Raw genomic sequence first — 25,131 nt, 5'->3', positions numbered from 1 at the left:
GCGTTCGATATATGACTATAAAACTTTTTTTGTTAATACTATAATAACCATATTTACTTTACAGTAGACTTTCGTTATACATATGTTGAAATTGTCTTTTTGCATGATTTCATTATCACATGTATCAAATCAATTCATTTATATTGGCATTTTTTGGAAAGATTCTTCAGTCCTCTTGCTGAAAAAAGAGAGGTAACTCCTATTATCATGATCATTAATTTCTTTCAGTGATATAAGGGGTGTTGTTTATGAAAAAAAAATATTGATTTTATCGATAAAAAAAAGAATGTTGGCTAGTAAAAAGATACTGTAATACTTTTCAAGCGAATCATTTAGATTTTGTACATTTATTAGCATTAGATAATAAACGATCGGTCAACATTTTTTTCGATGACACAAGCGGACTGAGTTTATTTACAGGTGTAGTTTGCGTTGGCATGCGGCAGCTATTTAAAACCCAAAGTCGTGGTAAAATGTGTGTAAAGTTAAATAAATAGAACGAAATTTTGTAATGCACGAAATAGCATAAATCATGTGATCACGGTAAGATCCAATACTAAATGAAGACTGTAGATGGATAATACTCAATTAATGATGCTGCACATTCTATCCTGGAAAGTCAAGAAGGTAAGCCTAGAGGGTTTGTAGTCTACTCCAGTGATTAAAAACTCAAATTTTAATTGTAAAAAAAAATGATTATAATGAAGTTATTTATAAAGTACTACTGTACTGATCATAGCTGACATTACCATAACTAGTTTTTTTTAAAAACACCCCTAAACAAATTGGACTCGCAGTTGAAATAGCTGTAAATTGAAGAAATGTGCATGTTATTTTACTCAGTTTTTTTAATTGGGTGAACCCATTTCGTGAATACAGTCCAAATCGAACTTTGGGGAGCTCTTGAAAATAATCCAACGAATTTTAGAGCAAAATCGAGTAAGGCCTAAGAAAAAAAATGGTTTGTTTCCGGTTTCATGCTGAAAAAAAGAAGGGTCGGTCGGTCGGAATTTTTTTTTATTTCTTCAAATATTTTTTTTTCCTTTAATATTGTAGTATCCATACATGCCAGTTAGATACTGACACTGCTGAATGGTATAAAATGAGAAATACTTTTAATATCATTCCTGACTATTAAGATGGTCTTAAGAAAACACAAAAATGATATTATATATCAGATATACTTCCTCTGCCAGCGATGAGAGCATTAGTGCAGGTGTCATAACAGTATTTCACGGAAGGTTCACGTCAAAACATGGCTGAGCCAAAATAATTCCCGAATTTTCCTTTGAATTCGGGGCGTTTCCACACGCGACAGGAGCTGATTTTTTTATGAGCTGAAAAACAATGTGTAAGAGGTCTAACTATCCCATTTTTGTAATAATGCGAGGTCATTTGAATTTTTGATGCGTGTTGTTTCCGGAGGGGGGTGAAAAGGCCCGGGCTTGATTTTCAAGCACATGTGTAACTTCGAGGTAAACAAAGTCTCACGCCTTGCTGGATGCACGTGTGTATTTTGCTAGAAAATTGTAAATGAAGCGTTGTTTAAAAAGATGTCAAGAGGATTTTTTCCAGAAGTTCGTTGTGAATTTTTAATCTGTATGTAAAGTTGTGCAATTTTGGTAAGAATATATAGTAAAATTTAATACTGTAGTGACACCTGCAAATCTACAACACATGGAAACATACAGCCATTTTGAAACAAAACGTTTGAGTTACACTTATTTGAAAAGATCTAACTGCTTCAAGCGTTTTTGTGACCATAATTTTGAGTAATTTTTTCCAAATCGGATAAAAACGGAAATAAACGATTTTCCATCAAAAATCCTTTAAAAAAAGTTTTGAGTCGGGGGGTAAAAACTAGGGTCGGTCGGGAAACCGGAAACAAACCATTTTTTTTCTTAAGCCTAAGCACATTATTGGGTGCTGGATCATGAAAATGATCCAAGGTATATGTTAATTGAGATTCTATCAAAGATTTTAAAGTTAATCAGGTAAACCATTTTGAGGCGCTCGTATAAATAATTCATAACTTGATGTGGAAGTGAGCTTCAATCGAACTTGGAGACATGTGCTCGTGAAATCATACGCCAACATTTTAGTGCAAAAACAGACAAAACAATTTTGGACGCTCGTGATAATAATCCAAATTTAACGTAATAATAACTTTTACTTTTGGGCGCTCATAAAAAGTATTTTGGGCTCTAGTGAAACATAGTTTGGGCACTCAAATAAAATTTTGGGTGCTCAAGTATGGGGTGCTTTGGTTGCATGAGACGACAGGGACCCATTTCATGTAAGCATGAAAACCTGCACGGACCCTCCCCCTTCCCAAATTCTTATAAAACAGAATTTCTGATATTTTAGGATTTTGTTCTTTGGAAGCTCTCTTATCAAAGGGTCATTAGTCCTTCATTCACATATTAATTAAAGTTACTGAAAATAAGCTTTAGAGACCTGGCAACTCGCAAGCAAAATTATCCTCAGGCCCCAACTGGAAAAAAAACTTTTGAATTCACATATGGAAAATCAAACTTTTTTGCCAAATATGAACTCCAATTAACATAAACAAATATACAGAGATACTGCCATAATACTTCAACCCATATGAACCAGATGATGAGTTTAAAAACAAACATGAGACCTATATGGTTCAAACGTAAAAAGCCAACTCTCTACCTTCTGAGCTGAAGGGTGAAATTTACCTGTTACAGTAGTTAATTGTACTAATAGAAGTTTGACAGTACTGAGCCTTTTAATTAAACTATGACTTTCTTCCCACTTTTTTCTATCCCATAGAAAGCTCACACAGAAGACTCTTCAAACTTCTCCATATAGGTTTTATGTTGGGTACCAGTGTAACAGGTTAGGGATTGACAACTATTACTAGGCTCGAACTCAAGACCTTACCATTGTTTATAGTCTATTTTGTATATCCAGTTCTAATTTTCCCCAAAATTGGTATTTACATTTAGAAAAAAATGGACATCTGGCAAATTTCATCATTGTCAATAATTTTCACAATTTAAAGGGGTACATCTGTCTGAGAGGGAATAAAAAAAACACTACCCGGTAGCATGTAAACAGTTTTTTTTTTTATATTTATGTGTACAAGACTCCAAAGTCTCCAAAGTCATGGTCAGGCCAAATTCCGATGGTCAGCACTAAGGTCTGATTGCTTGCCTCGCCAAAGTCCGATGCTGTCTTAATACATTTGCTATGTCACTGAAATCACTGCTATTTATTCAAATTCAACACGATGGAGAAGGAGACGAGTGGTGAAAATTAACAGTGATGGTAGGGAAGGCATTACGCCGTGGAACTGCGGGAACAAAGAATGAAAAGTTCATGTTGTATTCGAATGAAAAGTTCATGTTGTATTCGAATAAAAAGTTCATGTTGAATTCAAATAAAATGTATGCATTGCACCCAAATATGCAACTGCACAAATAAAATGTATGTGTTGCACCAAAATATGCAACTGCACATGGACCATTGGGGTTTGAGGCAGACTATAGGATTTTGGCATGACCATTGGACTTTAAAGTCCTAACGCACTTTTGAGTCCTACACATGTACCGGTAGAATGCATAATCTATCATTTAAAGCTAATTAAGCTTTCCATAATTGAGCCTATTTAGTTCCGAGTATAGGACTACCTTAATCTTGTAAACATTTACTACACAGTCACAAATATTTTGAAATACAAAAAATCCTTTAATAGTCATTTTAACTGGTTGGTGAATGTACAATTTCTTCTTGTCCGAACAAATATTTAAAGGTCCAAACTTGAATTTCATTATTGAAGTACATGCATGCACGCATTGAATTTGTGATACTGGCAGTAATATAAAATTCTGATATGTTTATGATAATTCCCCCTCACCAGAAATAGAAGGGGGAAATCTAAGGAAACAGGACACCATTATAAACAACCCTGTGATAAGAATCAATTAAAGAAGGTTTCATATTCACTGAACATTGAATTATATAAAGAGCATATACATATATGTATATTCCATGTTAAAGGTAAATATGTCAGCAAAGCAATGTCAGTTCACAATGCCTTATATACTGAATATTTTTCTATTTATTGTTGCATACTGGGTTTTTTCCTATCTATTTACCTCATGTGTGCTGAAAGATCAAATGAACTTTTCCAAAAATTTATTTTTTCGTATTTTATCCTCTTCTCCTGAACCAATAGACCAATGTCAACCAAACTTGGCACTAAGCGCTGCCCCAGTGGGTGATGGACTGCCAGGTTTCTTCAATGAAGGGATATATCGATATGCTATCTTAAAAGGTGAAGTAATTATGGTATTAATTTTAAAAACCTTCAGATGTTGATAGAGGGTTGGTTCTGATCTTTAAAAATCTTCTGAAAGCAACTGCACCTTGTTTAAATTATGACCTCTCGACCAGTTTTCTCAAACCATATCCAGTTTTGTCAAACTGTGACCTCATGAGTCATGACCAATAAGTACATGTACAATGTAGGTTTATATGTACAGTGACCGGACTTAAACTCCCTTTTATCACAGGACCTCATTTCTATTGTGTACATATATAGGTACATAGATACATTGGTTTTATCATCATATAAATGTACCTACTGGTACATCTGTTGCCTATTCAGTCATTGCTTACACATACCTCCAGATTTTCACTGTACGTACAAACACTGCATCTTTTGTAAGGTTGGTGGCTACTTGAGTGTATATAAATGTATTACACTATTGAAATTATACATGTACTACAATGATTATTATTAGAGGACCATAGAATTATTGTATATGCCTTTATATCACAGTAGAAGCTCTGCATGTTCCAATGGTTGCAACTTTGATTACATTTTATTGGACAAGTCAAAATGTTGTATTGTACCCACAATTTAGTACAGTGTATAAACATGTTTTCTGCTGAAAATATGAAACAAACAAATAAAGTACCTGGACTGTTTTTAACAGGGTTTTCCAAACGAAAAATCTGGTTATTGAAATGGTGAAAATGGCCAGTGGGCAGCTGCCAAAAAGGTATCCTTATTGTACAGATAACACCTCCTACAGTTTTCAAGATAAGAAGTCGGTGTTTTGCGGATCAATTTGACATATATCAGAGATATGCATATTACTTCAGTTTGATTTTGATTCTTGATAATTTATGAAAAAAATACCAGCTGTTAAACTTAGTCATTTTCTAAAAAAATATTGCAGGGTACACCATTTCTCTGGATAGGTATTGTTTATGAATTCAGGGTTGACAAATGGATTATGGATACAGTTCACATAAAAGAAAACCAGGTTTGCTGTCACATTGACAGCTTTTCTCTTGTCTAAAAAAGTGTTTTAAAGATTTTTTTGCAAGTTGAAGTACTGGTAGAATAATTGATAAGAGGACAAATGTTAGACAAATGTTCAAAGTACGAAGTTTCTTTAGCTTTTTAAGTGCAACAGGTCTAAATCTAATATTCTATAGAGGAAAAAAACATTTAACCATGAACTTTTATGCACAGTATCCCCAGCTCATTTCTTAGAATGAATTAATGGGGGAAGTACAGGAAGCAGCTTGGCAATGAATTAACGGAGATGTAGATCACATCTTCACTGTGATACAATAAATTGACTACATTAATATCTATGATTTATATATTTGTATGTATAGGACTCCAGAGCGCGATTGGACTCTAAAGTAAGATTTTTTATGCCTCAAAGTCCAATGCTTATAAATTGATTTGTAAAATATACAAACAATTGTTTACCTTATGCAATATGGTTTGTAGACACATGGCTCAGTGGTCATTGGCGTTAGGCCAGTAACCGAAAGGTCGCTGGTTCAAACCCCGCTGTGATCACTTGGTGTTGTGCACTTAGACAAGGCACTTTATCTACATTGTTTCAGTCCACCCAGCTGAAATTTCGTACCGGCTTACGCCGGCTTACGCTGGGGGTTAACCTGCGATGGACTGGTGTCCCATCCAGGGGTAGTCAATGACTTTCATCCGCTTAGCACCACGGAAACTGGGGATAAGCACCGGCCTTATGCGCCATCATGGCACGTGGAAGGATCAAATGACCAAAATGCAATTGTATCACTGCAAAATACAAGTGAGAATGAGGATTCTATTTTGGGGTGTTTTTTTTTATCTGATAGCAGCAACTTTACCTATGATGTCAGCCTAATATGTCATCATTAAAGTTGATTTTCTGAATACCATGGTATGTTGGCATACTCTATACTTTAGTGTTAAAAGCATTCATATATTAAAGCAGGCCATCAGCTAGTCTAGAGCTTTCAATTTAGCTATCATACTTTGGTATGACGTACCAATATAAGACGTAGCATTGGACTTTTGCATGACCATCTGAAGTGGGCTTTCATATCAACAAAAAACCACCGGACATTCCTGCCAACCATCTGACTTAGGCATGACCATCAGACTTTTGAGCCTGACAAATGTATATATTTTTCACAGTCTTTATGATATTACATTAAAGCTATTGAGATGCAAGTTATGAGTTTAAACCCATTTAACTTAACAATATCACATGGTTATTGCAAAGAATCAGGGATGAGTGATTTTGATGTATTATCATGATTATAAACCAAAATTTTATATATATATATATTTATATATTATTTGATATGTTTTATTAATGGACTTTGTCTAAAAAATACATATTGCACTGTGGTACTTCAATGTTTTGTGTATGATGGTCTATGCTCTTGGCTACTCAGAGGAAGTTGGTGTAATCTTATTAGGTCTATAAAAATGTATTATCATAAGGTTATGATATTGTTTTATTATAATAAACCCAAAAACTGTAAACTGTCAGATTACAACAGTATAACTGGTTAACAATGTAGTCGAGACTTGACTTTTCCCCACCAGGTGTTACAATACAAATGTATATGAATCAGATACACAGTCATAGTCTCCTGATACTGAATAACCACCCTCAACCCAGACTGATATAATAAAAGAGTGTTTAAGTTTGCCTTAACTTCTCGGAAGAGTGTAACTATGTGGGAGTGTAGCTTGCACATTAAATATTGAACAGAGTTTAGTGGCTGGAAATCATTAATGAAACACCAGAGTAATGTATTTATGACCTTGTTCATACAATATTCATTCAGTAACTATTGCTTTGAGCATTAGGGGTATATATAATGATTATCATATTTTGCACTTTGACATTTCATTCATGTCAAACTTTCAAACGAGCCAAACTCATCTCTGCATGTTGAGGAGGTCTAAAGTACAATTATAGATATAATGTCCTACATATTAAATGTTATGTAGTCTGACTAGTTAGGGCTACATGAAACAAGTGCTTACCAATGTAGCAAGAATATTCATGGAGGTCATATATTATCAGGTCAGATATTTGTTTTAGTACATTTGCTCTCATTTACATAGTTGATTGCTGCATTGTTAAACAACAAATCTCAAGATGATTAAATTAAGTGATTGGAAAAGGGGTCCACATTCCTGATTTTCTTCTAATTAAGCTCCCAGAGATAATTAGTAATGTATTTAACTAGAACATGGCATGCTGTAAATTTCATTTTTTGCTGATTGATTGATGATAATTGAAACAGCTTTAGTTATATGTCTAAAATAAAGAAATAGCTAAAGAAATGTGAGATTCATTGATGGATCTGATTGCAAAAACTGAAGTTTATTATTTAAAATTCGATCATCATATTATTATATTATATATTGCATTATAATTTGCTCAATATGTTTGCACAACATGCATACATTCTCAAGCTCATTCCTGTTTGGGCTGATGTTTTGGAGTGGCCAGTTCCCTTTAGATTGCTTGTACATTGCCAAATATTGGAAATGTGTAGTCATTAGGTTTAATATGGTGTACATCAAGTTTCTTCATGAAAGAACTTGAGAGTTTTATCATTATTATAGAGGTTTTTTAGTTGTTCCACACCTGCTGCAGACTTTTATTAATGGGGGATTGGTGGGGACCAGTGCAAGTAATAATAGTGTAGGAGAAGAATGTAGGAAAATGAATAAAACTTGCTGGAGCAAAGCTATATTGTAAACAGCAGTAACTGGTGCTATTTAGCAAATTCCCACTGGTCAGGGAAGACCCTAAAAGATGAATGCAACCTTGGTGAATATTGATTTTGATAGGTCCAGGAATATATATATATATATATATGTACTTATTTGTTACTCTTATTAAACAGTTACTGTAAGGATGAAGGACGAGCTGGGAACCCATGCAACTGTGTAGCTGGAATTGCTTGGAATAGACAGATCGAAAGGTGGTGTCCCAGCAGAGGAAAAAGGTAATATCCTATAATTTTAAAGGAAGTGTTGCTGTTATATCAATATTTTTGGACCCATACTTAAATTTGAAGGAAGCAGATTTCAGGGAAGGAAGAAATCTTTTGCTTTATATCAGGAAAGTAAACAAGGAACAATTTGTAGTATATAATGTTAACATCATTGATTTTGATCACTGCAGCCTCAGGCAAGATAATGATCTTTTTAGGTAGCTGAATGGGCCTTATTTACATATTATATAGAGAGGAATGTATAAGTAGCTTTCGTGTATTAATAATCTCTAATTTTCCTCAATTTTGGTATTTTGAATATAATTTGCATCAGCTTTGAAGAAACTCTTATGTAGATTGGTATTTGTTGCAGTTTAGAATATGAAAACTTTTGTCAATGTTTGGAATGATGGAGAGAAAGTATTATGCCATAGTTATATTATGTATCAAAAATATAAAACATAAAATGCCTAATACCTGTAGATGGCAAGATAGCTGGTACATGTATTTGTATCAGATCATCTGGAAAAAAAAAATCATTAATGTTTGGGCCAGAATGATGACTATGTAAACATTTGTTTGTGGTAATACCAATGCAAGTAGGTTTAGCTAATGAAAAATATTGACTGCTTAAATTGATTTTTTGTTTCTTCACTCACACTTGCTTGCTCTTTAGACATGCCTTTATACCTTGGATCTGCACATTCATGGGTACAACATAGAATGAAATTTTTAATTTTTTAATGGTAGCTGAAATATGACCATTTGCCTCATAAATGTTCTCACTAAGTACATGTTTGTCATGTTAATGATAGTGGGTAACACATCCTAGCTGTGGTGTATACATGATTAAGGAACTATTAGTGTATCCTACATAAGACTGCTGTCAACTTTTGCTTCCTCCTTACCTGGCCAGGTATATCTACCTGTACTGTAACAGGGTTAGGATGGTTTCAGTTGTTATAGCAGTGGTATTTAGTGTTACATAAAAAAAATGGAACCAACACTCAGACTACATTTTGGGGCCAGCATATGGGGAGAAAAAAAAGCCTGTTAGATGTTGGAAAAAATCAATTTTTTTTCTATATTTCGTTGAATAAGATCCTATATTAATAAAATGAGATTAAAGGAAAAAGGCACACAATCAATAAAGGAATTTTATATGTATAGCTGCAGAATGCATTCAAAATGAAAAATATTGATGCCGTAGTGAAATGCTTAGATAGCATTCATGGTTTACAACCTGGTGAAATACCGCTATCAATAATTTTTTATGGCTTACATTGAAAAGGTTTAAAGTGTTTTATGAAGGTGAAATGTAAATGACTGTATGCAATATGAAGTTTACGGTACAAGTAGATAATAGTGTTTGCTTTTCGTCTTCACTGTATCACTGATGTTATCATGATTTTATACTTGTCAGTGACAACGCAGGGTTATAGCAGTCTGACCACATGGTAGCAGAAGACAACTTCAACCCTGTGGCAATGGCCTCTTGTACCGATGGCTTCCACTTCACTGTGCAGCACATTCACATGCGACCCCAGATGTTTCTGGGTGAGTCCTCCACACTGGACGAGGTATTTTTATCCGGGCGACCCCAGGGTCATGACTGGGAGGACTCCACCATTCCGCCCGATGTGGAATGCCTGATAGAGAAGGACACTGCAAAAGTGGAAGACTCTTCAGAGGAAAAAGATATTTTAAGTCATTCTGGACCGAGTTGTTACCAACTCTCAATTTCATCTGTGATTTTGATCTCAATAATATGTATACTAGTCGTGACTTGCAGGAATTATGTCAAAGATCTGTTACTATGGCTAGAACAGACAGACCCATATATCAGTGTATTCATTTTCCTCCTTCTGTTCATTGTGACTTCTTTTCCCATGGCCTGGGGATACATCCTTCTTATGGTGGCCGCGGGATACCTCTATGGCTATATATATGGACCCTTAGTAGTGTTAATATGTGGAACTGTGGGGATTATTGTAGCACATTTAGTAATGAAAAACTGCTGTCGAGACTTTATCAAAAGGAGGTTCTATAGCAGTAAGATGGAGGCTGTTATAAAAGTGGTTGAGAGTTCTCAGGGATTTAAACTCATTGCTCTGTCTAGGCTTACACCCATTCCCTTTGGACTACAGAATGGACTTTTTGCAGTAAGTATAATATTACTGTAAAATTCCTTATTTTACACGAGTTCTTAATTCCGTGTTTCCAATGTTTTGTATCAGATCACGAGAATATAAAATCGGGAGAGCCAATTTTTTTGTTATACCATGTAATTCTAATAGGTCAAAACTGTTTGAAAAAAAAAAAAGCAAAATTTTAAATCTGCGAGGTTTGCTTCTTACGATTTTATGCGGAAAATAATTTCTCATGTTTAATTAGGAATCTACAGTATATTTATTTCTACATTCATTTAGATAGATGTTAGCATTGTACAAAACTGAAAAAGAATTAATAAATTTTACATGAATTAATAGAATTTTACTGCATTACTCTACATGTATATTTATATACTGGTTGTTTTCATGTACGACTTAATATATCATATATAAATATATACCATGTATATACACACTATCATTTCTCCACTTGTGATCTTTATTTTGTTTAAAGTGCAGATGACTTCATCATAGAGCAACTACATCACATGGACTATCATTTCTTTATTTGTTTGTACTGTTTTTTTTAAAGAAGCAGCTGACTTATTATTACAAAGTTCATTTTATTCATGCATTATTGAGTCATATATAAAAATGTTACTAAATGATCAGGTAACATGTAATATAAATAGAATTGATCAATTTAAACCACAATTACCTGTATCCAGATATCTCAAATAAAGTATAAGGTATCATAAATGTTTCAGGAAAACCTCCACAGAGTAACTGAAACTACAATCTTAGTATTTTGCCATGCATTACTCAAGAAATGACATATTTCAGAGGCCCCTTTTATACAATGAATTACCAAAAATCTTGCATTACCTATGATTTCGTAAACCTACATTTTCATTTTAATTATATAGTGACCCAGTCCTTTTAATGAATAAAAATTAATAGAATAGTAAACAACACCAATTTATAATGAGAGAAGTCATCTTTTAAAAAGTTACATTAAAGTGCAGTGAGGTACATATAAATTTTATCTCCTCTCACAAATAAATAAGTTTAGATAAAATACATTGACCAGCTGAAGGAGAAAAATGCACCTAATTGCACTCGTATATTTAATTAAAAGCTTAAAAATGTGGCACAGAGCTATAAAAGTCTATGGGGAATTAATGTAATTAAGTACCCCTACCATAGATAACTCCCACTTGATTGTTATATTGTGGATAAAAAATGGATTTTATGAGAATACATATATCAAGGATTAAATACATACAAAATGAAACAGAAATTCCAAAATTTAATTTTTGCTAAATTTACTGGGAGCAGTATTTATCATCCAGAGACATAAATAACTTATTGTTATTTATGTCTCTGCTCTCATCATCCTTTCAAATGTATGCATGATCTACTTAAAATTATCTCTTTGTCAACTTAATATCAGCTTATAAATTACGGTAAGCATGCAGTATTATTTCTTAATTCATGTTTTTTCATTATTTTAATGCCTTTAAAATTTATAAATCAGTTTAAGAATACAACTAATTTCTAACCAATAACACTCCTGGGAAGTTCTAATTTATGTGGCTATGTGGTCTCTGAAACCACCTTGAACAATACTGCAATAATGTGTGCTATAACTATAATAAATGATCAATTGATATTGGTTTACACACAGAGTCTGGAAAGTCTGCTTTTCACATTACTTGGTCTAAGTGCTTGAAAATTTACTAGGTTAAGGTTAATTCGAGGGACTTGTCTTGGAAAAGTACTTGAATTTCATAATTTACATTACAACTATATTCAGAAATAAACTGTCAAAAACACTATTTCCTAATTTTATTTTGTTTTCAATAAATAATTTAGTTTTGTTTTTACTGCCATAAGACATTAAGTTGGTACATGTAATTGCCTTTTAAGTTTAAGGTTCAATAGTTGAACAAAAGTCTTGAAAAGTCTTTGAATAGGCTGAATTTAACATGAAAAGTTGTAATTTCAGAAATTATTACCCATTGAATGGACCCTTTGTATTAACTCTCAAATCACAGATGTAATTGGCTTAATTCAATTGATATAAAAGGCAAGAACAAAGCAAAGGATTAAAAGAATGAAATGGTGAAGACCATGCAGTGTACCAAGTATCAAATGAATTTAATTGCTTTTTAACCTCAACATAAAGAGGCAGTTTTACCCTTCATGTGAATAAGTTCTTTAAAACCACAAGTGTCCTCTGTGTTTTAAAACATGTAACAAAAGTATTCCATAAATCTAGTTGCAAACAATGCATGGCAGAGGTAAAAGAAATATTTGACCAATCAGAAAATACATAAGCTGTGTAATGTGTTGGTGCCTTGCATCATTTGCTTTGCAATGTAAGATCATAATGAAATTTTTACCTGTAAGAGTCATGAAGTCCATTTATTTAAAGATATGATCTAAAACCTTTGTAAATGTGCTTCATATGAAAAAAATTATATCCCCAAGAAATTAAGTGTTAGACAATAAGACAGCCTTTAAAACATAAAATCTTCTGAATTAAGGTAGTCCTATACTCGGCACTAAATGGGCTCAATCATTAAATGCTTAGCTTTAAATGATAAATATACATTCTAGCAATACATATACAAAAGAAAATATGTATGTTTACATGCTAATTTGTTTGTTATCACCTCTCAGACGGGTGTACCCCCTTGTGAAAATTATTGACAATTATGAAATTTGACAGACGTCCGTTTTTCCTAAAAATAATTACCAATTTTGGGAAAATTAGAACTGAACATACAAAATAGAGTATAAATATTTATTAAAGCCATATCTCATCAATAATTTTGCGCAAATTTTTGTAAGTAAGTACGCTTTATGGACCTGATGTATCAAAACAGAATACAAAAAATGCACTGCTAGTATCGCGTTTGGTAATTTTTTTACTATTTTATGGACTCAAACTTAAATTCATGGTGTTTATTCTATAGATTGACATCTTAGAAAAAAGATTTGGTAAAATAAATTATATGTTGACGGATTACTTTTCACGCTATAAGCTCTAAACCAAGTAGACCCTGACGAAAAAATTCGTAAAAATCACATTTTGCTACAGTTTTCTGCCTAGATCTGTCAACAATGTTAGATATCATTTAAACATTAATTAATTGACGATTGATTAAATTCGAAATAGCTTCTGTCTCTAAATTTAAACCGGTTTTAGTAAAAGAAAAAGAAAAATTCGGGGGGGGGGGGGGGGGGGGGGGGGGTCAAAACAAAGAAGATATAAGCATACCTTAGATCCTGGTTAATCAGAAACTTCGTTTTTCATTTTACTTTAACAGAATCGAGTTTCTCAACAGTAATCATTTCTATATCTCATATAATACATATATTACCGTTTTAATTGCTTATTATTGCCATTGTTTACAACAGCGATGAAGAGCAAAATCAATACCGGGTATCAAAAACGCTTTGTAAAAGTCGAACCAATATTGTAAAATCCGTATTATGACGTAGTGCGATACTCGGACTACTTTAACTCCAGATATGACTTGCTTCAGCTTGAGAAGAAAGAAATCATACTTTTGACTAGATTCAAGAACACTGTATTAAAAAGTCTTTAGGCTATCCGAAGGATAATTGGTCAAATTTACTATCAAGATATTCTCTGACACCTCAAATAATATATGGAAGATGATTCTCATGTAGGTTAGATTGAAAATCAATAGAACAAACAGATGATATTACTGCCTTGGCCATTGCAGATGTAAATTTAATCATTACAGACCATGAGGGAACTAAACAGAGGATGGGTTTGCTCAAGAGTTGTATCACACCCTAGATTCAAACTTTATGGAATTTGGAAAATTTAATTAATTGAATAAATGTAATGTTAGAATTTGATGATAAAAGAAGAAACAACTCCTGGACTGAATCCCCCTCCCCATTCCATAGTCTAAGCCTGCTTCCAGAGAAATTTAACTCTTGATCATTAGCATATGAACATAAGACTATATTTAGAAAAATCCATTATTTGTTATCATCTAGTGGTATACATGCAAGGGTTGTAGAATCTGCTCTTTCTTTATCCAGTTGACAGATACACCATTGTGGTCCTACTGTGCTGCCTCTACCATAGGACTATTACCTACCACTGTGTTGAACTGTTACATGGGATCCACCCTGAGGACCATGAGTGATGTCTTGACTGACAAATCAAATCAGACCACTGGCTACCTAATTCTATCAGTTCAAGTGAGTTCATTTTTTAAAAAAAAAATACATGTACAGTAAAACAAGGTTTTAGCAAACATACTTATAATGAATTGATGCTTACAGCAAAGTTATTTTCATTCCCCATAACTTTATTACATGTTGTATACTTGACGAATGTAACCAATTACTTTTATAGCGAAGCAAAAACGCTTGCCCCAGGCACTTCGTTATAAGCATGTTTTACTCTATGTACTATTGCATGCAAAGAATTTGAGCTGTTCAATTTTTTTTGCACCAATAGCTCTGAGGTCTGTTATGCACTGTAAGCTTGTCTTTAATAACAATATACATTTATGAAGACTGTACAACTAAAGGGTACACAAGTTCGGCATACCTGACATTGGTTTGAACCAAACAATAATACCACATTCTCCTTAGTCTTGACTCCAAATCATTTTCCACAAAGCTTACCAAATGAAGAATGACATGAATTGGGGTAAATTACTTTTAATCTATTGAAATCACACACCTGATGTGTATCATCATGTACATGTATTTATGGATGAATACAAGATGTATTTTGATTGCATTGTACCTTAAAACATCAATAATAGTTCTATCAAGTACTATGTTCAAGTATGTGCTCAATTGTCTCGAATAAACTCTATCAAACTAATGACCTGGATAGTGGACAGTACATCTAGGTTGACTATAGGATCAGAGTGGCTGGATGAAAACGTCAGCTAAGTCTTGTATAACAACAGCTTAGTACTTGAGTCTTGACTTGAAAAACAGGATAAAATGTGTACTAATATCAGATATAATTGATGTACAAAATATTGACAGTCAACTTTATATAGATCTTTTATGTGATACGTAAATTTACTCTTTTTTTAAAGATCTTGTTAACAGTGGTTTTGCTGTGGATTGTCATCAGAAAAGCACGTTCAGAGCTGAAGAAAACTGTTGAAGGACAGCCAAACCAGAGTATAGAACTCTCAGACATCATCAGCCATGACAGCATCCATAGCAACAGATCAACAAAGAAATTATCCAATGGTGTCATCCATACATAGTGCATATGTTTAGTACAGTATTATATGATCTGGATTATTTCTTTGTTATGTTGGTTGAAATTTTGTAGAACTATGATTGAAGTATTTTAAAATCAGGTAGTACTGGTATACAAGTAATACTTATAGTAAATGTTTTGTGAACTTAAAATTCCATGCTGAAAATTTACTGGTATAACATCTGTTAAAACCATTGAAATGTGACAATTCAATGTCTGTATTTTTAATCTATGTTAATGCAAGGGAATCCTGAAACCTAAGACATCATTTTTTTCTCAGTATTGTTATTTTTGCTATATCCTATTTAAGTGTCTGCCTATTCTCAAGAATTTCAATATGATGTTGAAGATATTGAAAGTACTTATTCCAGTGCGTTGTTAAAATATAAAATTATGATTCCATTTGTTTCAGTTAATTCATGGCAATTGCTCCTTGCAATATGATTTGGTTGATGCATTCTGTAAATGTAGATCACTGGTTTGCCTTTGTTGATGTTGAACATTATTTAGGGTTCTGTTGAACATTTCATGACATGTTCAACAATATAAGACAATGATTGATCTTTTTGACACGATAGAATGATTGAAGCATTTAGCCACTGTATATTATATGTTCATTCTATGGATTGCTCAAAGTGCTGTGGGTTCATTACTCTTCATGGGCATTAATCTTTGGTAACAAAGTTAGTTCTAAATGCCCCTGCCTTATTCTGTAATATACTTTTTATCTATCACACTGAATACTATAATGTATATACAACAACATGTTTGTTGATTTTAAATTGTGATAGACTAGGTCATATTTGAAGATTTATAAAAAAAAATTACCATTGTTTAGTGTTCAGATTCTTTGCAGTTCACAGTTTTGTTTTAATATTTTAAATTGCATTGTTTTATTACAAAAGTTTACCATTGTGACTTTCTATTTTTGGTATATATTTTACTTTTTATGCAAAAAAGTCAGAGTTGACTGATTACTTGTATATTTAGTGTATAAATGGTGTATGTATTGACTGTCATGTACAACATATCATTGGTTCAGTGGGGAACAGGAAGTCTAATGGAGTAACTTCCTCTTTGTGTATAACCACATTGCAAGTTTTTATTGTGCACCAGTGTGATTTTTTATAAAGGAGCATTTTTCATGCACATATAGTATCAGATTTCAAGTTGTTATATAATCCTTTATATAATCCATATAAAGAAGACATTGTGAACAAAATGCTGAAAAGTATATATTATTTCTACATCAGTATTAGACGAAGTTGTGACATTATGTATGTATGAGCAGTATGTTGCATTGTTTGTTCAAGAGATTTGAGAGTTGTACAATAATGAGATTTTCTGCCAAAGATGCATAATTTCTAAGTATGGTTGGTCTTTATTTTATGGTGACTACTTAGTACGTGATATAGTCATCCATCTCATTGCCTGGCTTCTGTATAAACATTGTAAAAAATTGTGATATTATTGAATATATTTAAACAATGAATAGAGTTAAACAATCTTGTACAAGCATATATTCTCTTACAATATATGTACAAAAATTATTGGTTATGAAAAACTGTAGTTTTAGCTATATTTATCCTTTTCTTTCTATTGATGGTTTGTAGAGTAACTTCCCTTAGGCTATATTAAACATAATAGCAGTGTTTAGGGTAATTCAATGACAGCAAAAATTAAGATTCTAGAACTTCCATGATTCACATCTTTTTAGGAAAAGCAAATTATGGCTCTAATTGAAGCAATTTTGCACAATTGCCATTCTATGCAAAATTGATACCTTATGTATAACAAATACATTCCATTGATCAATGAGAATGAATTTATTCTCATAAACTGACATTAGGTACAGTCACAGTAGAGACAAATAAGTAATCTTATTATTGTATTACTTGTTTCTTACTTACCTATAGTCTTATTTATCTTTTAGGTTATAAAGTTCTACATTCAGGAAAAAAAAATACATTAAGGAAAAAATAAGATTATTGAATATACAGTTCATTTTTTTTACCTCTAAAAAACGAGACAATCTAACAATATGGAAAGAAGCAAATTTTGTCCATCTGCAATTGTCTTGTTTTTTTTTTGACATTTTCAACTTCACATGTTGTTCCTTTATTTTATTTGCTGTTATGTATGAGTGGTTATATATGTGTGTATATTTGCTGCACTATTTATTCTTTAAAGTTTGATTATAAATGTGTGTGATATAATAGCAGTTTTTAATTTTAAATCATTGAAGGTGCTGAAATGGACATAAAATTGAAACAGAAAATTTTTGTTGATTTTTTGTTTGCCCTTTCCTTATGGTCAAACCATTGGGTTCATGATAGAGGACAGTAAAAATGAGAAGATTAAAATGGAATGTAAACCTACATGTATTTCATACCTCCCCTTCATATATCTTGAAAGCATTAAAACGATAAATATTGGATCTCTCATGATTTGTGATGGTAAATAATCTGTATACTTTCAGCTGTGTTTTGTTTCCCTTTAGCCTTGGCAAACTAGAACTAGGTATGATGACTTTGGTTTGTAGTGTTTACGGATGGTTTACCTAAACTAATAACATTTACCAAATTCATAGCTTGGCAATGACGGCATAATATTAACGTTTGTTTGTTACTATTTGATTTTCATGCATTATTTAATTTATCACCAATACGTTAACATGTTCATGAACTCGTATAAAACAGAGACGGTAGCGTAATCATGTATCCCTTGATGTTCTGATTTCTGAACACGTCGATGAAGATTACAAGAATTTTATGGGCAATGATCAATTACAGCAGATGTAAGCATAACTAAAAGGTGTGCGTCGTCCAACCTCCCGCTTGGAGTCACTATATCTTATAGCCAGCAAAACTTAATAACCGCTTTAGTTCTCAGTTTCATGAAGTCTATCTATCTATCTATCTATCTATCTCTCCATCTCTCTATCTATCTATCTATCTATTGTCCGTCCGTCAGTCTGATAATATGTCTGTTTCTTTAGGAGGTAGGCCTTATTAAAGCATAAGACAGATTTATATTGTAACGCAATTTCTTTGGAAATAAACAATCAAACAAACCTACCTATTATCGAATACACACCTTTTCTATTACAATCTTGATGTCTATCAGAATAACCAAAAAGTCAAGTTGAGGCGTTATCTTATGATCTGCAAACCCGCTCGCCAATCGATATTTTACATATTTTATCTGGCTGAGAATTTTATAATGGATTTCCATGCGTTCTATACCATCGTTATTAAAAAAAAAACTACTAGTATATGATAAATATTTGCTCAGAAACGTACGAATATATTATTTATATACTTACTCATCTGTATATTAATTTCAAGGCTACAGTATAGTCAAAAGCGATTACATCATTCTAATAATAATAAATTTTTATTATCATACTAGTATTCCAAAGTTTTGCTAGCTTTAAATCTGGATATGCATGTTGCGTAATTCTAAACTATGTTAACATATTTACTTACATGGACATTCGGAGAATACAAATCGAAAATACAACGAAAAAGGAAGTGACGCAGCCATGAAACCATCGCAAATCTATTACAGCCAAAATTCCATCAATGAAAAGTTTGATAATGGTTATACCATTTACGCCACTTTGAATGCTTGCAAAAACCATCCTTTTGTTATCTACGAGATACCACCGATAAGGGTTTGCAAAAAGGATGGCAAGTGGTACACTTTGGACAACCGAAGGCTTTGGGTGTTCAAAAGACTGGAGGAGCAGGGTCACGTCGATTCCGTTAGGATAAAACAAGTAAGCCCCAGTCTTCTGACCGCGCAGAAATTTACTACAACCAACGGAGGGGAAAGTGTGGAAATTCGAAACAGGACCGATTGGTTTTTTTAATCAACTTCCTGAATGACGGATAACAATAGCATACAGTGTTATTTGCTTTGGAATTTGCTTCACAAAATTGATTTGAGGATTAAAAGACGAGTAACAGAGTTTCAAATGATATATTAATTGCTCTGAATCGTGATTTTTCCGGCCAAAACTTAATGCAATTCCATTAAGACCCTTTCTACAAATGTTGAATCATCTTGCATCTGTCTGCAGCAATAATGTTAATGAATAGAAATTATGTATCATTCCAGTGTTTTGAAAAGACTTGGTTCTTTTTGTATAAAAAGAGGCTAGTAGTAACCGACGATCTTTCATGCGAAAAAACTACTATACAAAAAAGGTATCGAGAAGATTTTGCTATAAAACCAACGTGTCATGGAACATGCTTGGAATTAAGTGACAGATAATACCAAATGAAGGTAAAGCTAGGAACAGACACTTGAACTGCATGGTATCTACATCATATGAATTCATGTAAAACACGTTCTTATTTGGATGTATGCCAAATTGTTATAAAAATGAAATAGAACCACTTATATGTAGCAACTTTTATAGGAATACCATTGCATCAGGTAGCTACATGTTAACAATTACAAAATTGGATAAAATTGGATAGACATACTGGTACTGAGTAGTATTCTACATTCTGTCAATAATGAAATCTGGGATGTAATTTCTGGTTTTCATTAAACCACTTAATTTTAAGAGATGTCATCTAGTAAATAATGGCATGGGTATATTATTTGTTATAAATATATGTAGAAACAACAATTTGCCCTTATTTTATTTTCGCCCCATTTTCCCTTATTTAAAAACGACGGGCTTATTGCAAATTGCAACTCCATTCTCTTCAACTAATACTGTATAAGGGCGAATTTACAAATTGGCAAATTTGCTTAAAACCGCTATTTTTTATAGAAAATTATTCGGGGCGAAAATAACTCTCTTTACTGTGTGTACTGAATTGGAAATTGCAAACAATTTGCTACTCTTGATTTCAAATCAACAAATTTTAAAGTCAACTATTCTGCATGTAGTTCGAGTTTATTGCCATTTTTTATGATTTTATGGTTTAAGTTCCTCGTGCATTATGATCACATGGAGTGTTTTAAAATAGATGCTGTATTTCATATACATGTAGATGAAAACTTGGCTAAATATTGTCTTATGTTCAAAACTAGTTTTTCATTTGTTGATTGTTTGTCTGAATTACAGAAATAAATTATTATTGTTTGTTTTCATTCCAATATACATGTATTTATATTTACAGTAACTATACATGTTACCGTCCATTTCTTACTGAAATTGCTTGTAATTCATACATGTACATGTATGTCAAGCCAGAAATCTAGCTACGCAATCCAACGCACGACTTATAACGGTCTGCGTAAGAATATACGGATTCTTGAACTTTTAAAAACTATTTAAGAAGCATTGCTCAGCTTTGATAATGTCATCCATTATACAAATATTTTTTTTACATCCTTTATTAATGTCTTCGTGATACCTTTGCTGCGTAAATACTTTGCATAGATTATTTCTTGATCGATAGAAAAAACTAAAGCTGCAGTGCAAGATGCAGTATTTCTAGAACAAAAACACCCTTTTTTCATTTTAAAATGACACAACACTCATGAAATATTTTTTGCTATTTTTTGCAATAATAATCTATTACAACTTTTATTGAAAATATACATGGAATCTGATAAATGGATTGCACCCCCATAAATTAAAAAAAAACCCAAAAATCCCCCAACAAACCGCAGAGAACGGGACGGACAAGAACGTTAAACGTTTAGTTCTCTTAAAATCAAGACTGTTGGTTTTGCATCGTTGATCGTTTGTTTTGCATCGGTGTCTGTTGATTTTGCAAAAAGATTATAAGCTGCATCTAAACCAATCAGATTTCAGTATTTAACATGAAAGTATAATAAAGAAGATGGATGAATAAGGCGTGTAAACTGTCCATATGAGGATTGATAAGATACTATAAAATTAAAATATGAACAAATCTCATAATTTCTTTCTCAATTATTGAAAACAATGTATATTTACCATAACATCGATTTATAACCTTTAAATATGTTAAATATTTAGAATAGGTTGATTTAAACTGGCGTATGCGTGTCATAACCTCCAAATAGTGTCATTTTTAGAACTTCAATGCCTTTTCTTTTATAGAGTGGGTCTGGGCTCCATATTTTTGTCATAGTCTATATGAGGTTTAAAGGAAATCAAACCGATTTCAATCAACAAAAACGTGGAGAGATGACCCACTATACTTTAAAAATGTCATTTTGTATCCCAACAATTGAACGTTTTAGAGAAATACTACAAGTCCGTCAATTCGTGGTTGAAGTTGCATTTAGCATTTAACAATGTTGTTTGTTGTGACTGAAATGGCTCAGTGGTTAGAGCACCAGACATGAGGTAACATTATAGAGCTAGGGTTTTTAGATTGTGGGTTCGATACCACCAAAACTTTCGAATTTAATTTTTTTCTTATCGTTTGTTAAAATATTCAAAACTGAATATAGTTAGAAATCGTGCTTTTTTAAACTTGTAATAAAACATCATCTAGTATATTTGGTTTGTCAAAAATTAATTTGAAATTGTTTTTTACGACAAAACCAAATTGGCATTTGCGCTATCTTGTTCCCCCATCTTCTTACTTATCATCCTTCCCACTGTATCGAAAATGCTATTTAAAAATGTGCTTAGTTTGGATTATTGGCGATATTTTACATCGAGTTTTCTGTCTGCACACTTAGACAAAAAACCATTTTTGATTCACTTTAATTAAAACAGCTTCAAATTTATTTTACCAGTATTTTTGTTCTGTATAAAGTTTTATAAATTTTTTTCTCTTCGGACAATGTCAAGGAAAGGTGTTTATTGTTATATTTTCCAAGGATACCTACCAATCACTTATAATTAAATTCGATCGCATGTTCTTTCCATACATTGATGAATAAACCAAATATATACCTTCCCCCATTATTTGAAAGCTAATTTATGTTTTGGTAATTCTTTGATTTGATTCGAACATATTTTATCATGTAAATGAACATAACTGGATTGGGCAGCAGGCATAGCATATGTGTGCCCTCTCCGTAAATATAGCTAATGATCCAAATCAACACATTTTCGATTCATAGTATTTTCCACACAGTGATTTCCGTCGATGAATTGTGTTCAGTTATGACTTTTAACTTTACGTTAACAAACTGAATTGAGGTTGCACGGTTTTCTTCGCTATCTAATAATACTTGTTTCTATCAATTTGTCACAAAATCATACACTGTAATAAAACAATTTTTGCTGTTTTTTTAATGATCACTACGACGATTTACAAGTAGATGCCCTATTAGCAATATTTTAATTCTTGGGAGTCTTAATCATCGTACGGACCTAAAACAAAATCTAGCAAGAATGAGATATTACTTATGAAATAATTTGCTACTTGTAACCATGAATTTAAGTGTCATTTTCACTATAACAACAAAAGTTGATGCCCACGAATAAAAACCAGAGCACGGTATGAATTTCAGAAAATCAGACAAAGTACAGCTAATATATATTTGAAAGCTGCTCGATATCTGGATTACTCAATACGGCTCTTTGAAAAAGGAAATTTAAATAGAGTTTTATACCAAACCTTGCACGTAATCCATAGAAAATATATTGATTGGTTTCATCTGGAATCAAGATCGAAAACGAAAATTCATGATCTTTACCATTAACAGAATGAAGCCTTCAGAGATTTACTACAGCCAAGACTCTATCAAGGAGAAGTTTGACAACGGACACACAATTTATTCTACCCTCAGTGTATGCAAGAAACACCCGTTTGTGATTAATAAGATTCCAAGAATGAGGGTCTGCAAGAAAGACGGGAAATGGTATACTTTGGACAACCGTCGGTTGTGGGTGTTCAGAAAGCTAGAGGCAGACGGACATATCAAGGATGTCAAGGTCACACAGGTGAGCAAGGATCGTCTGCCCGCGGAGAAATTCACCACCAAGAATGGCGGCGAGAGTGTCGACATTCGACAACCTTATGTTGAATCAGACGACGAACACGACGGACTTTTCGATGATATATTTTGAGGATTTTCACAGAGATTTAGTTTTTGGTGTGTAAATATAAAAAAATACCCTATTTTTCAAACTATAACCATTTGTGACTCATCATAACTAAATATGTGTGAAAAATATTTGAACAAAGTTTACTTTAATATCTTTAATTTTGTTTTGTATTAAAAGATAATTTTTGAATTGTATTAAGAATTTATTACTATATAAACAAATGAACGGATGAACATATTTTCTTTTCAAGTTTGTAATGACATGATAATTTTATAAAGATGTTTGTATGAATAAATAATAAAAAGAACGATTGCACTTATGGGCCCCGTTAAAAAGTAAAAAACCACTCACTCATCGTGACTCATCGTATCTAAATATGTATAAAAATATCTGAACAAAGTTTACTTTAATATCTTGTGTTTTGTAATAAAAGCTAATTTTTGAATATTTATTATACATAGAATTCCTTACTGTGTAATTGAATGAAAGGATAACCTTATTTTTTCAAGTTTGTGATGACATGATTTTGGTTTTTTTTTATGAATACATGTATATAATAGAGATTGGTTTTTTAATATTTAATTGAGTATTAAAATTCATTGTTGAGGGGGTACCAACGAAAACATGAATTTTGAGCCACAACGAATTTAAATGATTTTACAATATTTTCTATATTATGATATGATAGTTCGAATCATGCTCAAATTGCAATAAAAACTTTTTATATGCGTAATGCAATCAGCATTTGCACAATATCAACTGGCATGTGTGTTTGTTCTTCGTAAAAAAATGAATAAATGGCAAAGAAGATATGCAATTTTGCATAAATTAGGATTAATATTCAAGAAATGGTATGAAACCATGCCTATATAACACTAGAGAAGAAAGCAGCGAAGGAGCTTTAAGATAAAATACTCGTACAACTGAATTGCAAAAAGTTTGTTCAAAGACAAGAGGATAGTGGTGATGGAAAAGTTGTCGAAGGTTTTACAATGTTTTCTTTAGTGAATTATACCTTAGAAAGAAAATCAGCTTATTCTAGTCTGTCTGATTATTGCATTTAAAGCAAACCTGTGAAAACAAATTGATTAGGGTCGTGTAGTTATTTTGATTTAGTTTCATACCTGTTTCCTACTATCTTAAGGGTTATCAACGTATGGAGAGGATTTAGATCTACTATGCATATAACTGTATTGGATATATGCCAAACACGGTTTTGTATATCAAAAATACCATTTTTATGTCTATTATGACCAAAATCTACATTTCTTTTCTTACACAACCGTGTTCGGGATTGAATCTTGTCCAAAACACTCACTGTACCGTTTCATAAAATTTTAAGCTAAAAATGTTTTCTCCGAGGGGCGGGGGTTGGTTTAAAGACAGCGATTTTCAACATTATTTAAAGTTACAAGATGTCCATGGGCAGAATCGCTCACTAAAAAAACTACCAACAATTAGGTGTAAGTGAAACCTTT

General features: G+C 32.5%; 1 protein-coding gene across 2 annotated transcripts; it reads left to right on the top strand.

Moving 5' to 3' along the window:
* Positions 1-388: 388 nt before the first annotated feature.
* LOC105349230 (transmembrane protein 64) lies at positions 389-24,416 on the top strand. 2 transcript variants are annotated; one of them, XM_011458944.4, is made up of 6 exons: positions 389-627; positions 8,212-8,313; positions 9,725-10,463; positions 14,499-14,660; positions 15,521-18,213; positions 23,311-24,416. In XM_011458944.4, the coding sequence occupies exons 3-5, from the start codon at positions 9,756-9,758 to the stop codon at positions 15,695-15,697; spliced, it is 1,047 nt and encodes a 348-aa protein (XP_011457246.3). In that variant the 5' UTR covers positions 389-627; positions 8,212-8,313; positions 9,725-9,755; the 3' UTR covers positions 15,698-18,213; positions 23,311-24,416. The 2 variants fall into 2 exon arrangements, with proteins under 2 accessions (XP_011457246.3, XP_011457249.3); XM_011458947.4 differs by lacking the exon at positions 389-627 and adding an exon at positions 6,141-6,458.
* The last annotated feature ends 715 nt before the right edge of the window (positions 24,417-25,131 follow it).

Source organism: Magallana gigas, chromosome 3, assembly GCF_963853765.1.
Source record: "Magallana gigas chromosome 3, xbMagGiga1.1, whole genome shotgun sequence".
NCBI lineage: Eukaryota > Metazoa > Mollusca > Bivalvia > Ostreida > Ostreidae > Magallana > Magallana gigas.
The sequence above is the reverse complement of the archived record's forward strand: the minus strand, read 5'-3'. Positions and strand labels throughout refer to the sequence as shown.

Excerpts from the sequence above, each read along its gene's own strand:
- LOC105349230 (XM_011458944.4), top strand. The coding sequence starts at position 9,756 with ATGGTAGCAGAAGACAACTTCAACCCTGTGGCAATGGCCTCTTGTACC. Across the intron at positions 10,464-14,498 it reads TACAGAATGGACTTTTTGCA|TTGACAGATACACCATTGTG; the intron begins GTAAGTATAATA and ends TTCTTTATCCAG. Across the intron at positions 14,661-15,520 it reads ACCTAATTCTATCAGTTCAA|ATCTTGTTAACAGTGGTTTT; the intron begins GTGAGTTCATTT and ends CTTTTTTTAAAG.